General features: G+C 47.9%; 2 protein-coding genes across 2 annotated transcripts; both read right to left on the reverse strand.

The window, feature by feature from the left end:
* Positions 1–1,467: 1,467 nt before the first annotated feature.
* On the reverse strand, positions 1,468–10,031 carry LOC125709487 (UBX domain-containing protein 4-like; the record flags this gene model as incomplete). The annotated part of the gene is made up of 6 exons (XM_048978006.1): positions 1,468–1,895; positions 2,160–2,362; positions 8,851–8,982; positions 9,389–9,491; positions 9,620–9,741; positions 9,834–10,031. Coding segments are annotated over 6 exons (897 nt in total), but the record flags the coding sequence as incomplete, so codon positions are not given.
* Positions 9,951–15,134, reverse strand: LOC125709485 (UBX domain-containing protein 4-like). The gene is made up of 3 exons (XM_048978005.1): positions 14,318–15,134; positions 10,314–10,446; positions 9,951–10,233 (listed from the first exon to the last, which is right to left on the reverse strand). The coding sequence occupies exons 1-3, from the start codon at positions 14,394–14,396 to the stop codon at positions 10,116–10,118; spliced, it is 330 nt and encodes a 109-aa protein (XP_048833962.1). The 5' UTR covers positions 14,397–15,134; the 3' UTR covers positions 9,951–10,115.
* Between the last annotated feature and the right edge of the window lie 476 nt (positions 15,135–15,610).

A 15,610-nucleotide genomic window follows, 5' to 3' on the forward strand; every position in this document is an offset into this window, starting at 1 on the left:
CACAGCCCGGACGCCTCACAAGAAAACAGATGGTGAGATGATTCTTCTGCACAGAAGACACTATCAGTCCTGGGGAGGGCTGTATGCTGGACTGGAGTTCCTCTCCCTGAATGGATCATAGAGTTTACTTTCAGGGAGATGATTTACAACCCCAACAATAAACGGCAGTGGGACATTCTGGTCCAGTGTGTCGCCTCGCAGCAAATTTCAAATCAAGCCATCTTTCGTCTATGTGCAGGATTAGGGGGAGTTGAAGTGACCTTCCTCCAGGACCAGGGGCTATAAATACCCCAGAGCATTGTGCAGACGGCACGATGCACATGTGTGTGCCTGACACTACAGTGTGTGGCAGACATGCAGAGCTGTGACACCAGGACCCTGTATCACACCTCACTCAGGGAGCACCGAGTCACATTAAATGCCTCACATCTTTGTGCCCTGTGGCTCTTTGAAGATGAGGTGGTCTCAGGGTTTGAAGGATGAAGGCAGAGATATGAGCGACTTAAGCGTATCTCGTCCGACGTGCCTTAGGGCAGCTTAATGGGGACAGAAACGTGGGCGACAACCACCTGTAACCTGCCAAGCTCACTGCTCTTGCTCGACAACAAACTGATTTACTGCAAGAGAATAACTCACAGTGGACCAGTTTATTGCCAAGAATAATCACTTGCTCATAAATAATGCACAGAGAGTTCTGCAAACAAATGTTTTTCAATTTCAAAATTAATTTGTAAAAATCAATTTCAGTTGAATGGCCCTACATAATTTACCTCGCAAGATGGAGGAGGCAATTTCATGCTACGTCTGGGGAGGATAAAAACGGCCCTTTTCCATTACATGAAACCAACATTTTCTGTTGGTAAGTACATTTCAAGAAGTACAGCCACCTAGTGGACATAATTCATAGCGATGTCACACATGACAAAGATCGTAGAGTTTTATACTTCCCACATGTTTTTCACTCTCATTTTTAAAAATACACCTTATTATGAAATATAATGCAGAGTAGATGTCTCTCCAATCACTTACTCTAATTATATCTTTTCTTCTTGGAAAAAACTTTGCAACGTTACCCTGTTACCCTGTTGTAACGGCACCCTCTGTTCTCTTAATATGCTGAGCAACCTTAAAATCTAGCAGCACTTTTGCAAGGTAAAGGGAGTTCATTTGCTTGTCAATGTGCTCCAAAAATGTCATATGAGCTCTCTCTGCCACGATTAAATCTCATCATGCAAATTGGAATCAAAGTGGCTTGTTGAATTTTTATTCATATTAAATGAGCTGTAAATTTATTCTCATTTTCACCTAAAAGAAAGACTGCTGCTGTAGCAGACTATACATGCAGGGGGGGGGGGGGCAACAGAAAGCTGGATATAAAACAGGGACACCCACCCAGGAGGCTTTGGGGTTACGTCGTCGTTAAACTAAACCGCTGTCATGGCTACGATATGCTGTTAGCAGGTCACATGGTTAGGCAAGCACTCCAATTGATAGACCCACAGCCACGGTCTCCAGGCCAGGATACGTCAGCGCTCCAGACCAGCTCAGTCCACAAACACAAAACGATGACAAGATATGGAGGCGGAGTTTAAGCTACTGGGCACGACTCAATAATAAGTGCCCATGCAGGTGACGCCCGGGGCGTGAGTGTATTGGAGCACCGTGCGGCCAGTAAGCAGTTTCCACCAATGGGAGAGAGAGAGGGAAAGAGCGCAAGAGAGAGACTGGTTATTGCACAGTGTTGAGGGCCAGCCAGCTACATCTGCTGGGTGGAGTTGCCATTCCAGGTGTTGTTGTCGTCCTCACTGTCTTCTTTTGTCCTCAGTCTGTAGATCTTCCCATCTTTTTTGAAGTCATCTGCTCGCTTTTCCAAAACTCGTTTGCGAATGGGTTCCCTGAGGGCAGACATGACAATCATGAATATAGTTCAGGCACAATAAATGCAGAAACCTCTTTTTTTTACAATTTATGCAGCTATTAAATATTTATCCATTACACACAAAATAAACATGGCATAAATGGCTTCTAGGTCTACTGACTTTGTGGTATTGTACAGTTATGTCACTCTTCATGTGCTGCGTGGATTACAAGAAGTGACCTCATGACCTAAACTGTGCGGTGGCGGATTGCTCAATCATAACTGCTAATCTGAGCATCACCTTTTTGCTTCGCCAGACGATACGGTGGAAGGTCCGGGGCGCGGTGGCGGGACGCTGGAAGTGGAGCCGGGGGGCGGAGGGGTAGGGAAGAGGAAGCTGCTGATGAATCTCCACACAGCTAGCAGGGGGTAAAAGATGGTGCCCAGCACCGACCAAAAGCCCCCGGCCGAGGAGGGCACCACTGTGTTGGCAGGTCGGCCCACCTGCGCCAGGAAGCAAGTGGAGGACACGGGTCACAGAACGGCACCAGTTACTGTCCACCTTTAGTTGGTCCAGATGGCTCCCTGGTTAACGGTTACCTCCAATCGGCCAGGCTGCCTGACACTAGTCTCATTTCATTGGTTCTACTCTGGGACATGTGACTGGCAGGAAAGTGTGTAATCCACACGCAAGTACCCAGAACTCTCCGTAAAGCTATTACTGTTATGTGAAGCTCATGATTATACATGCAAGTCCATTTGTCACGTGGGTATTATGGGCATGCGGGGTTTTGTTTATATCCTGGTGCCTTTGGTATGTCAGCCGGGATCGCGGGACTAATTAATTGCCTTGACAATTGCGGCGCTGGAACAATGTTTGGGATTGGTTGGGAAAGTGAAGGGGGAGGACCGCATTAGAGAAAAGGCACCCTGGAAGAAAGGAAAGGGGGGAAACCGGATGAGACTTAAGGCAGAATTTGAACCGCTTGATCCGCCGTAGGGAACTTAAGACGTTTGATCAGGTGCGAACTGAGGTCCTCTGGGCAGAGGAGGATCGTCAGGCCATGGTTTGGCAGCCACCAGCTTGTGCACAGGTTTCAGCTAACAGGGCTCTGGATGGGAGAGAAGATGATTGGAAGGCAAAGTTGCAGGAGGAGCTGCTGCAGGAAGTTCGTGGGCAGTTTGAAAAACTGCAGAACAAAGTGATGTTAGAGCTGTGGGACCTAAGGGCTGGAGCGGACTCTAGGATGCAGGGGATTGAGCCAATGTCCCAAGGGACGTTATCAGGACGGCCAAGTGGTGTACAGGATCGTATTGGGCATGCTCAACCCACACAGGTGCTGGCCCCTCGAACAGCAGCCCAGAACCCCAGGACCCAGCTACCACGTCATCATCGATTTCAATGGGATGAGCAGGGACGTCCCATTTGTGGCCGTTGTAAACAGGCAGGGCATATTGCACGGAATTGTGGTGCCACCTCCCCAGCTTTAAACTAGATTGTCCAGACACCAGGGGCCAGGTGTCTGGAGTTGAGCTGCAGGGCCTCAGTCAGTCTTCAGAGGTTTTAGTTGGGACCTGCCCTTTGGTGACTGTTGGTTTTAATGGGATGGAGGTAGAATGTTTATTGGATACAGGGTCAGAGGTGAGTTTATTGCCTGAGAATGTCTTTGTCAAACTCCCAGGGAGAGATGAGAGGGTTGTGGAGGAGGCTACATGGTTGACTTTACGGGCCGCGAATGGGTTAGAGATCCCTTATGTGGGCTATGCCCTTGTAGATGTGAAGGTGGGTGGATTATTGCTGCCCAAGAAGGGAGTGGTAGTAGTAAAGGATTTAAAATCATGCCAGCAGCCCATTTTGGGGATGAATATCATTGGGGCATGCTGGAAGGAACTGTTGGCGAAATCCCTCTCTCAGTCTGATTTCCTTTCAGGACAAGTGGACCTCCAAAGTCACCACGGGTGGGCCAAGGCCTTGGCACATTGTAAGAGGGTGGTAGTGGAGGCAGAGGACATCCAGCCAGGGCATGTACGGATAGGACAGCGCAAGGGTATGATCGTGCCCAGCCAGAGTGAGATGGTTTTAGCAGCCTGAGTGTTTGGACCTAGGGTGCAAACTGGGGTGTATGGGCTGGTGGAGCCATTGGAGGGAGGGGGACCAGTGGATGTTGCCCGGAGTGTAGTTAAGATCGAAGGCGGTAGGGTCCTCCTCCAGGTAAGGAACCTGCACCCGGCTACAGTACATCTTCACAGGCATCAGAAGTTGGCGCGAGTGACCCAGCTGAGGCCTGCAGATATTGTTGACCCAGTGGTCACCCTGCGAGAGGTAGAGGGAGGTGTGATTGAGGTAGGTGTAAGGGCAGCGAGTGTGGAGCCGGCGGGGATGATGCCTTTGTTGCAGGAATTGATTGATCGGTGTGAGGGATTGATGGAGGAAGAACGGGAACAAGTACAAGGGCTTGTGACTAAGTGGGCAAGTGTGTTCTCCTCAGGAGACCACGACCTGGGTAGTACAGATGCGGTACGGCACACGATTCCCACAGGTAATGCCGCCCCTGTTCGGGAAAGATATCGTCCAGTCCCACCTACCCTGTATCAGGAAATGAACCAGCTGTTGCAAGGCATGTTATCCACAGGTGTGATTCGAGAGAGCAGCAGCCCGTGGGCAGCACCCGTAGTCCTGGTCCGTAAGAAGGATGGTGCACTGCGCTTCTGTGTCGATTATAGGAAGCTAAATGCAATCACTCACAAGGATGCTTATCCCCTGCCCCGAATCGAGGAGGCCCTCACCAACCATAAGCAGGCAAAGTACTTCTCAACCTTGGATTTGGCCAGCGGCTATTGGCAAGTAGCAATGGACCAAGGTGACCGGGAGAAGACTGCGTTTGCCACCCCTATGGGTCTGTTCGAATTTGATAAGATGGCCTTTGGCTTGTGTAATGCCCCGGCAACCTTCCAGCGACTCATGCAGCGATGTTTGGGGGACCTGGGGACTGATAAAGTGTTGGTGTACCTTGATGATGTGATAATATTTTCGGCCACGTTCAAGGAACACCTGGAACATTTAGAGAAGGTGTTGAGCCGGCTTGGTGGCTATGGGCTAAAGTTGAAGCCGCAGAAGTGTAAGCTGTTTCAGCACCAGGTCCAGTTCCTAGGCCATGTGGTGGACGAGGCTGGTGTCCATCCGGATCCGGAGAAGATCAGGGCCGTGACAGCCCGGTGCGGGAGATGAGGTCTTTCCTGGGCTTTGCGGGGTACTATCGAAGATTTATCAAGGGGTTTGCAAAGATTGCTAGACCCCTGCACGCATTGTTAGTTGGAACGGAAAAAAAGGGGCAGGCACCCGTTGTGTGGACTGAGGAGTGCAGTCAGGCCTTCGTTAGTTTGAAGGAGAGGTTGACCCAAGCGCCTGTGCTGGCCTTCGCAGATTTTTCATTACCTTTCCGGCTGTACACCGATGCGAGCCTTGAAGGCCTGGGGGCGGTATTGGCCCAAGTCCAGGATGGACAAGAGCACGTCATAGCGTATGCTAGCCGTAGCTTGCACCCAGCCGAGAAGAAGGATTCAAATTATAGTTCGTTTAAACTGGAGCTCCTGGCCCTGAAATGGGCTGTGACGGAGAAGTTTAAGGACTATCTATGGGGGGCTCAGTTTACTGTGTACACTGACAATAATCCTTTGGCACACTTGAGAACGGCTCGATTAGGGGCGACGGAACAACGTTGGATGGCCCAGTTGGAGAATTACACCTTTGACCTCAAGTATCGGCCGGGGAAGGAGAATGTTAATGCAGATGTGTTGTCCCGGAGGCCGGATGCAGTGGAAGATGATGGAGCGACTCCTCCATTGCCAAGAGTCCAAGTCCAGCAGAGAAGTATACAGGTGGAGGAGGAGCCAAGCTGGGGGTGGGACCCCGCACGATGGAAAAAGCTCCAAAGTCAAGATGTGGCTCTGAGGCAGTTGTCAGAGTATGTGTCCAGAGGACATCTTCCTGATGGGACTGAGAGGAAGCGGGCAGGTGAGGTGGTGCGTAAGCTATTGAGACACTGGCCCCGCTTGTCATTGAGGGAAGGGGTATTGATGAGGAGAATCCAGGACTCCGCCACTCTGGAGGTTCATGGGCAGATACTGGTTCCCCTCTCTGAGAGGAAGGCAGTATGGGAGGAGGTCCATGTCCGGGTAGGCCATTTGGGGGGAGAGAAAACCCTTTCAGTCCTCCGCAGACGGTTCTTTTGGCTGAACATGGAAACGGACAATAGAGATTGGATTGCTGCGTGTGAGAGGTGTGTCGTCCGCAAGTCCCGGACTGAAGGCAAGGCCCCCCTGGTCCCCATTGTGACCTCTGCTCCCTTGGAGGTGGTGGGTATGGACTTTTTAACATTGGGTCGACCCTGTGATGATTACCAGAACCTGCTGGTTGTGACTGACCTGTTTTCCAGATTTGCGTGGGTGATTCCCACCAAGGACCAGACTGCACGCACTGTTGCACAAGCCCTTTGGCATACTGTCATACAGCCATTCAGCTGCCCACAGCGCTTCCATTCTGATCAGGGGGCCAATTTCGAGTCTAAACTGGTGGCAGAGTTGTGCAGGTATTATGGATGTAGGAAGAGTAGGACTAGTGCCTATCACCCTCAGGGTAATGGGACCTGCGAACGTTTTAACCAGACTCTTTTAAACCTGTTGGGTACGCTAAATGAAGAGCGACAGAGCAGGTGGGTGGAAGCTTTGCCAGAGTTGGTGAAGGCTTATAATACTACTGTCCATGCATCCACAGGTTTCACCCCTCATTATGTCATGTTTGGCACCCAGGCGCGGCTCCCGTTGGATTTAGTGTTGGGAACGTGGACCGGGCAGGAGCAGGTGTCTGTAGAGGGGTGGGTACAGCAGCATCACCAGCGGTTGGCCAGGGCCTATCAGAAAGTGATTGAGCATTCTGCCAGGGCCAGTGATCACCAGGTACTATTTCATTCCAAGAAGGTGCAGGGGGAGCCCCTCTTACCTGGGGAAAGGGTGCTGATACGTACCTTTAGGAAGGCGGGGCTGGGTAAACTTGCTAATCGGTGGGAAAGAACCCCTTGTGTGGTGGTAGGGCAATTACCGTCTGGGATTCCAGTCTACCAGGTGAGGCCGGAAGGCAGGGATGGGCCTTCAAGGACAGTGCATAGGAACCGATTACGTACCTGTAAGTTCACTCCGAAGCCAGTGGTGGAGCCTCAGGTCGAGCCACCACGTTCTCAGGAGGGACCCAGGTGGATGGGGTGGCCTTGTTGGGGTGCCCCGTATTTGCCCAAAGGGCCAGCTCCTGGGCATAGGCGGGAGTACTCCCAAGGACCAGGAAGTAGTGTTGGTGGGGGTGTGGAAACAGTACGCAGGTCACAACGGGCTAATTTTGGAAAGAAACCAGTGCGGTATACCTGAAGGCATGCTAGGACGTGCCTATGAAAAAGTAGGGAGGAGTGTCACGTGGGTATTATGGGCATGCGGGGTTTTGTTTATATCCTGGTGCCTTTGGTATGTCAGCCGGGATCGCGGGACTAATTAATTGCCTTGACAATTGTGGCGCTGGAACAATGTTTGGGATTGGTTGGGAACGTGAAGGGGGAGGACCGCATTAGAGAAAAGGCACCCTGGAAGAAAGGAAAGGGGGGAAACTGGATGAGACACCGGAAAAAGGCCCACCAGAGAGTGGACAGAAGAGACACCGGACGAGGCATCGGGAAAAGACGCATCGGAGAGTGGACAGGGGAGCCGATACTGGAGAGCGGAGCACCCCGAGTGGCGATCGCGTCCCGAGACGCTCTGGCGGGGAAGGAGTCGCTTGGACGCCGGAGCGGGGGAGAGTAACTGGGCATTCCCCCCGCAGCGAGTTAAGTGAAAACTCTGTTCGCTTGGACAGAGCCAAATATCGGGTCGGCGTCTGATCTGGGATCTGTTTTAGGCTGATGTAGTGGCGGGTGTTCGAAATCAGGATATCAATCCTCCCTGTAGTGGATACCGGGATATGGTGTCGTTTGTAGTGGGTGTGTACGGGTGTTTCGATTTGTGTGTGTGATTATTGCGGTGCCCTGTGGGGGTGATAAGTGTGCGGTAGTGTGCCTTTGCCGCGATACTCTCGGTATCCCTATACGGCGATTGCGGGTCGTGCTTCGGTAGAATCTGTTTGCTCGCCTTGTTTTTGTGTCGCCCTTATAGGCTGGGGCGGACGGAACCGGGCTTGTGGGGATCATCTTTTGCACGGACATCACCTGGCCCCGCTGATCTGATAGTGGGCCCTGAACGGACAAAATTTTATGACGTTTTTGTATGCCATCGGCTAGCCTTGGCATTTTAAAGTGTGTTTTTATTCTTTGTAAAATTGGTAAAATACAAACCATCGGGTGTTTGGGTGTCTGTGGAGCAACTCATACCAGCACAACCAGTCTGAACCAAATTGGAGGGTCCTGGTGCTCTATGGTAAAATCAGGTGGCGTAGTCGGGGCTTATAAGATTTATTGGGGGGCTTTATGGTTAGGTTAACCATTGGGTTAAAATAGTGCTAATAATTGCCCCGGTTGCCTTAAGTGTGGCGTTTGGCCCACGTGACGTAGTTGTGACACATTATCCATCTGCCATAAATTGCCCTACAGTTCAAGTTCTCTGAGAACTGCAGTCTGTCCCGGGAATCAGGTATACAGAAATAACCAGGAAGGGAACACGGACACTCACAGCAAGCAAATTAGAGACATCAGCTCACCTAGGCAGATGCGGGGGAGAAGGGAGTACACAGGGGGCAGTGACAACCCACCAATTCCATGCACTGGGGGGCCAGATCACAGTGAAACTGGAAGCTAAATGCTGGGCCCTTCGCATTATCAGCTGGAGCCCCCCCCCCCTCCAAGAGGCATGTTTAAAGTGGGACAGCCTACACCCACCTGTCCTGCTCTAACGCCAGTGACAGAATGTGGACAGCCTGCAGTGACGCCGACAATGGAATTCAGGGGGACACCACTTACTGGGAGAAGCACCACTGAGGCACTGGGAACCAGCTCCAGCTCCAGCAAGGTCCGGTCTAAGTCCTCCCGTGTGAACTCCCGCCTCGGGAACATGGTGGCCAGGGAGAAGTTTCCGTACCGGTTCCCTACTTCCTGCACGGAGAGAGACAGGAAGTTGATGTGGATGAACGCTGAGAGGACTGACTAAGCATGGAGCACGATGTTACAAGACGAGCGGGTCACAGCACTCATCCTGACAACCACACCGCTTGCTGTGAAAGTAAATGAGGTAAAAGCATCTAAATGTGGATGTTTCTGCACAGTTACAGACCATCAGACAGTGTGAAAAACATTCAGGAAATTTACAAAAACTGTCCTGTTCAGATCTGTAATACCAGGTGTTAACAGCAAAAATGGAGAAGGTGCTGCTACTAGACCCATGAATGCGACAGGGAAACAGGAATCAGTAATTGTTTAACCTGACATTCTTAAGGTACCCCCCACCTCACCCCCAGAATGCTCTGGCCAATGAGACAATGGGGCAGAGATATGGACACACCTGGGCAGCAAACTCCCTGGCCTCCCGCAGCCTCGTCTCCAAGGGGAACTGGTTGGTGAAAGAAGAGCCGTCTGGGAGGCGGAACTGTATCCATGCCACAGCACTGGAGAGACGGAACAGGAGGGTGTCCAAAATCATGGGAACAACAGGTGGCACACGGCCTGCGCATGGCTAAACCTCCCAATGGCTCCTCTCAAGACAAAGTCTTTTTCACTCTGAAAGCCACTGTACCTCCTCTCCTTCTGCAGCACCTCCCTCCGGGCCTCCTGCTCCGCCTTCGCCGCCTGCAGCGCTGACACCTTCGCCGCCTCCTCCGTACTCTTGGCATAACGAGCCGCTCTCTCCGCCCGATCCTGGAAGAAGAGCCACTCTTCGGTTTCTACCTGGTTCCCCTGCCCCTTCACCCCATGCCCCTCACTCCCGGGCCCCCACAGCACCCCCTCACCAGTGCTATCTGCTGACGCACACGCTCCCGTGCCGCCCGCTCCTCCGCCTTCTCGCGGTTGCGCTCCTCCAGCATGCGCTTGGTGCGCTCACCCTCCTGCTTCTTCTTGTAGTCCAGCATTTCCTTGCCAGTCTTCCTCCATTCCACCTCCTTCCTTATCTGGTTCTGGGCGGGCAGACAGGGAGGCGTCGGCCAAGATCACGGCAGCACCAAGAACAGGCCAAAGGAACACGTTACAGCAAAGTTAAATGATTAAAAAATGCGCAGTGACCCCCATTGAAGTCAGACTGGCCTGAGGAGGTCATGGCTGCTCCTGCCGTAATATTCATTGCTAAAGAATGTGCTTTCCTCTTCTCCTCTCCTTTTCTGTTCCCGTCGCTCCTCCAGCTTCTTTGTCAGCCTGAAGGGGGTTTCATATTAGCAGAATCAAGGTCTCCGGCACCTTCCATACCTCCCCACCCAGGCTCGGACAGGACTCACCTCTCCACCTTGGCACTCAGGCTCTCGTCAGACTGGGAGCTGAGAGAAACATCATCTGATGACAAACTCCTGTCATCGGAGGGTGTGGCGTGGCCTGAGGGCCCCCCGTCCTCCACAGGACGAGACAGCAGCTCTGGGGACAGTGTTGAGGGAACATCGTGTTGGGATGGACCAACCAGGACAGAACTGTACACTGAGGCTTCAACAGTAACTAGTCCACTGTACTGAACCTGATAAGCTCTGTAAAATTCACAAAGCACACATGCACTGTTTGTCTAACACTGCACTGTATGGACAAAACGGACTTCTGTTCCAGTGGGTCCCCTACAGTAGGCTTAAGGCCCACAGTGCCACTGGACTGAATAAGGGAACCTGGAAGATGTATGGACACAGAGCTAATTGCTAATGTACACCTCAGCAGTTCCTACCATATCTATATTCACTGCTACAAAGAATCACAAAATGCAGTCTGACTTCATTCAACTGGAAAACTTAACTGTTACGCTTGAAGAGAGGGAAAATGTCAGAAGGCAGATATTTACAGCATAAGCAAACTGTCACTTTCAGTTACACACGGAGCATTACAGGTGCTGTGTGTTCCTCTTATGGTATGTTCGATTACCTCTCGGAAGCCGGAAATTCCAAGTTCGACAATCTCCTGTTCGAGCTACCACATCTCGGAATAAACATGACTGCCTCCATGAACACGCTGTTGTGTGTTGTTGCTTTATATCAGGGGTGGGGAACCTGATCCATGGAGAGCCGGTGTGGGTGCAGGTTTTTGGGATGACCTCTCAATCAACCAATAACAATGGCTCCCCATGACTGGAGTTGAGAATCGCTGCTTTATTACTTCTTGACTGAGAGGTCATCCCAAAAACCCTAACCCACACCGGCTCTCCATGGATCAGGTTCCCTACCCCTGCTTTATATCTTAGCAGATTTGGAGTGAGATTCTTTTTTCCCCGAGAGACATACAAACAAGAAACACGAACTAGTCAAACCACATTAAAAGCTTTTTAAAATATTTTAGTACATTCATAGCGATATTACTTTTGAGAGGAAAACAAACTACAAACAAACAAAATACACTAAAGTCTGGTAAAAATCTGATATTGCATGCTAGGATACTGTTTACGGTCATGATATGGTATAGTCGAAATCGAACATGTATTAATAGTTAAAAATGTAATTGCACATTTAACAAAATAAACATTTATAAAATGGAATTACTGTTGAGTGTGTAAGCCACCATGTCGAAATGACGTCACAGGAAAATTCTGTCCGACATCAACGTTATAAAAGAGGCGCGTTTCTGATGGTTAGTGACGTTTTTCGTGACGTTTTCATCCAAGTTCTGGCTCAGAGAGAGGTAATCGAACACAGGATTAGCTTTAGTTTCTGGGGCAGTGTGTGGCTCAGGAGGTTGAGACCCTGCAAGGGTGCAGTTATGTCGGTTCTGGCAGTGCTAATGCTGACATCTGAGCGACTGCAGCAACCTAAACCCTCGTATTATTATTATTCGCTCAGACTTTTACTGCCATATGACTTTGTCAGGTTTTTATGCTGATTGTTATAACGTTTAATACCAATCACATTAATGAATATAATAAACTCAATGGTTGCATTTGCAAAAGGTTTAATGTCTTGATAAAACCAAAAACATTTTTTACTTACATCAACCATTTCACAAGACAAAAAAACAGAACACAGCAATAAGAGAAGGAAAGAAAAAGAGGGGTGTTCGCCACCTGCTGGAGAACAGATGGAAGTGCAACTGGGGGAAATTTTCTGTAGTCACTCAGAAAACTTCAGTTTCCATGGTTTATGCGTTTAATACCAATGATCAATAACATCTAAATTGCACAGATGTTTCCAACTACCAATATTTTTATCATATTAATATCAGAAAAAGCATGGTCTATTGACCAATTACAATGAGCTATAACAGAAGGCAAGCGTTATATTTTGAAAAAGGACAATTAACTTACCACACTGTAATAGACCTAACAGACGTCAACACTCCTAATTGTCAGAAAAGGGTGTACATGCATTCAGGTGAAGTAATCTGGCATTAAAAAGTAAACATAGGCAACTCACACAGTCCAAAAACATGCACTTTGGCATCTAAATTAAAATTTTCCATCTTTTTCAACACAGAATCTAACAGCACAAATATTCACCTATTCAAAATATGCTTTTAACAGGAATGTGTATTAAGAAAGAATGAATGAATGAATTAGAAACATGACAGTACGTGGTTCAGAGAGCATTAATGGCTCAAATGCTTGAGTGTATGAGTGTTTGTGGCCAAATGCGCATGTTTGTGGGTCTGCATTTATGTGGCCATGTGTTCATACCAGGTAGGTTTGTGTGTGGTAGTCGGGGGGAGGGGGTGGAATGTCCCTGTATGGGTTTTCTCAATCTACCGCCATCATCCTCTATAAATATGGAACTCCAATATGGAACTCCAAAATGTTAAAAATTAAATACATAAATATGACATAATGAAATAAATAACTATATGAAGAAATAAGAGATGGATACAGTGCCCTCCACAATTATTGGCCCCCTTGTAAAGATTTGTAAAAAGGGCTAGAAAAAATGTACCTTTCAGTGAAGTAGCTTCATCTCACACTGAAAAAAATTGAAAAATCCAACCTTTCTTTGAAATAAATTTATTCAAAGAAATAACAAATCCTTCATTAAGAAATAATTACTTTTTTTCTCAAAAACACATCAAAAATGAGCTTTTTAATCAGTAATGCAATTTTAATGTTCAACTTAGTGATCTTGTCAGTGGGCATAATCATTAATTGCAAATGAAATTGCATTGGAACTAAACTTTTTGAATTTTTAAAAATATATTTTGCTTCTCCTCTTTTAAAGCTGAAGTCGCAAGACTGTTTGCCCCTTCCAGAGCGAGGCCGTCCTCAACGCTACTCTCATCTCTGACCCCTCAGTCTTCCAAGAAAGCATGTTGGTATGGGCTGATATTTGTGCCACTAGCAGAATGATGATACCTCTGTGTTTATTTGATCTTTCCTACTTGGCTAATGCACCTTCATGCCCACAGCTTACTTCATTACACTGGCCAGACAGTTATGTTAAGTCTGTAAACGCTTTAAGGATTTATAGGGGATGTACCTTGTGTGACACATTTACACATTATATGTACCTTTTTTGCTCTTGTCGCAGCGCTGGGCTCAGAGTTCAGGGGAACCACCCCTTAAGACACCGACTACGCCACCCTGGGAATTGCACCCAGGGAAATAGTTCCTAAGCTAAATGAAACTCCAAGAGAAAGGTACTCAGGTCCGTTATACACGGCAGCAGGAGACGTGACTCCACTTACAATCTTTTATTACAAATAAATTAATAAAACACCATCCACACGACAAAATAAAACCTCGGGGCTGGTCCACACAGGGTAGGAGGTTAAACAGTCAAACAGCAGATGGCATCCTGAAACAAAACACTACAACTCCCATGCATACACACAATACAACATGCCACCACAAAGTTCCCTTCCTCCCTAATGGCATCCCAACCCCAAAGAATCTTAAAACACACAAAATAAAATCCCTCACTTTAAACAGTTAATCCTCGCAGTTAAGCAAGGAATAAAAGGCTACCAATCCCCACATTCAATACAAAAAGGAGAGAAGACAAGAGCAGAGGCAAAGAGGCAAAGCAGCAGCAACTGCAGGACAGGCAATCCAGACCGCAGCTGTAAAAGCAGGCAGAGCAGCAATGCTTAATGGCGTAGTGATCTCCAACCAGCCGGATAAACTCCCTCCACGTTGCCTGCAAAGGATGGCGCCAGGCAAAACAAGTTAATTAAAACCCACAATCACGAACCAAAAATCGAACTTACGGGCGATTTTACACAAGCCCATTACAGGTCACCAGCCCCACCATTTACCCGCAGCAACGTGCACCCACCGGTTGAGTACGAGTGAGCCGAAACAGAATGGAATAAAAACGTACCCGCTGCCACCTACCAAACAGCCACCTCCAATAAATCCGTCGTATGCAGATCTTTACCACGAAGTCAGGTAACCGGAAGAACCTTGCCAGCATTCGACCCCCAGCCAACCACTGCCATTTTTATAGGGCGCTACCACGAATTACGATACAAAATCGGCCCGCACATTTAAAGGCACAGGTACTTAAAATAGTCATACTGCCACAGTCTCACCTATCAGGCTAAATAACTGACAAACTACACTTGGTTACTTTTTAATTTTACTTTATTCACTAACTAAACATACTAATAGATATCAAGAAAAATCTACATAGAAAAAAAATCTACCTTTCAGTGAAGTAGCTTCATCTCACACTGAAAAAAATAGAAAAATCCAACCTTTCTTTGAAATAAATTTATTCAAAGAAATAACAAATCCTTCATTAAGAAATAATTAAAAAGAAATAGAACCACCAAATAATACAGGACTATCCAAATATACTACAGGGAGTCCTCAGGTTACGACAGTTCCGTTCCTACGACAGAAAAGTAACTGAAATTGTCAGAGTTTTAATGTTCCTTTAATGATCTCTTTACGTTGTCTAATTTCAATTCCATAGTGATGGCTTAACTCACTCGTACGCCGCGTTACTGCGTATTCCTCCACCACGGGTAACCAAACTAGTTCGCCCACATCGTCCATAACTACGACACTAACGGCGTAAACCAAAACACTCACATCTCAATATTTTTAAGGTTTTCATGGGAGTGAGCGTCGTAAACTCAAAACATCGTATGTCAAGATTTTGTAACCCGAGGACCCCTTTACGGATAAGTCTAACATCAAACAATATTAAAATTCTTTTTTTATTATTTATTTCTTTTTTCGCGGGAAGCGGCGATCGTGCGGGTCGGCAGGTAAGGAGAGGCAGGCAGGCAGTGATCAGGGCTAAACTGGGGTTTATTAACACTACAGGAGCAGGGAACATACACCACACCGAATCCACAATGACGGACGAGGGCAGCAGGTAAGACCAGGACTTAAATAGGACAAGACTAAGCAAAGTAATCAGACAAAGCTGGAAACAATCAGGGAAGCACACACGAGGAGCCGACGAGCCGGGTCATGACACCGTGATTATACAAAAAAATAAAGATTAATAAATAAATAAAATTAACTAAACAAAAAAAAGAAAAATTATGATAACAATGAAAAAATTATAACAATATCAACAACAATAATAATAGTAATACTGCTACAAGTAAGTATTATACATATGTAATATTAAATTTCTACATTTTTTTAAAATGTCACACTCTTTGCAAATGC

This window comes from Brienomyrus brachyistius, chromosome 16, assembly GCF_023856365.1.
Source record: "Brienomyrus brachyistius isolate T26 chromosome 16, BBRACH_0.4, whole genome shotgun sequence".
Lineage (NCBI taxonomy): Eukaryota > Metazoa > Chordata > Actinopteri > Osteoglossiformes > Mormyridae > Brienomyrus > Brienomyrus brachyistius.

What these genes read in the sequence shown, in the direction of transcription:
- LOC125709485 (XM_048978005.1), bottom strand. Translation starts at nt 14,396, where the DNA reads ATGCTGGCAAGGTTCTTCCGGTTACCTGACTTCGTGGTAAAGATCTGC. An exon ending in TTATTGGAGGTGGCTGTTTG is followed by an intron (nt 10,447 to 14,317) that starts GTAGGTGGCAGC and finishes CACTGTCCCCAG; the next exon opens with AGCTGCTGTCTCGTCCTGTG. An exon ending in CTGAGTGCCAAGGTGGAGAG is followed by an intron (nt 10,234 to 10,313) that starts GTGAGTCCTGTC and finishes AACCCCCTTCAG; the next exon opens with GCTGACAAAGAAGCTGGAGG.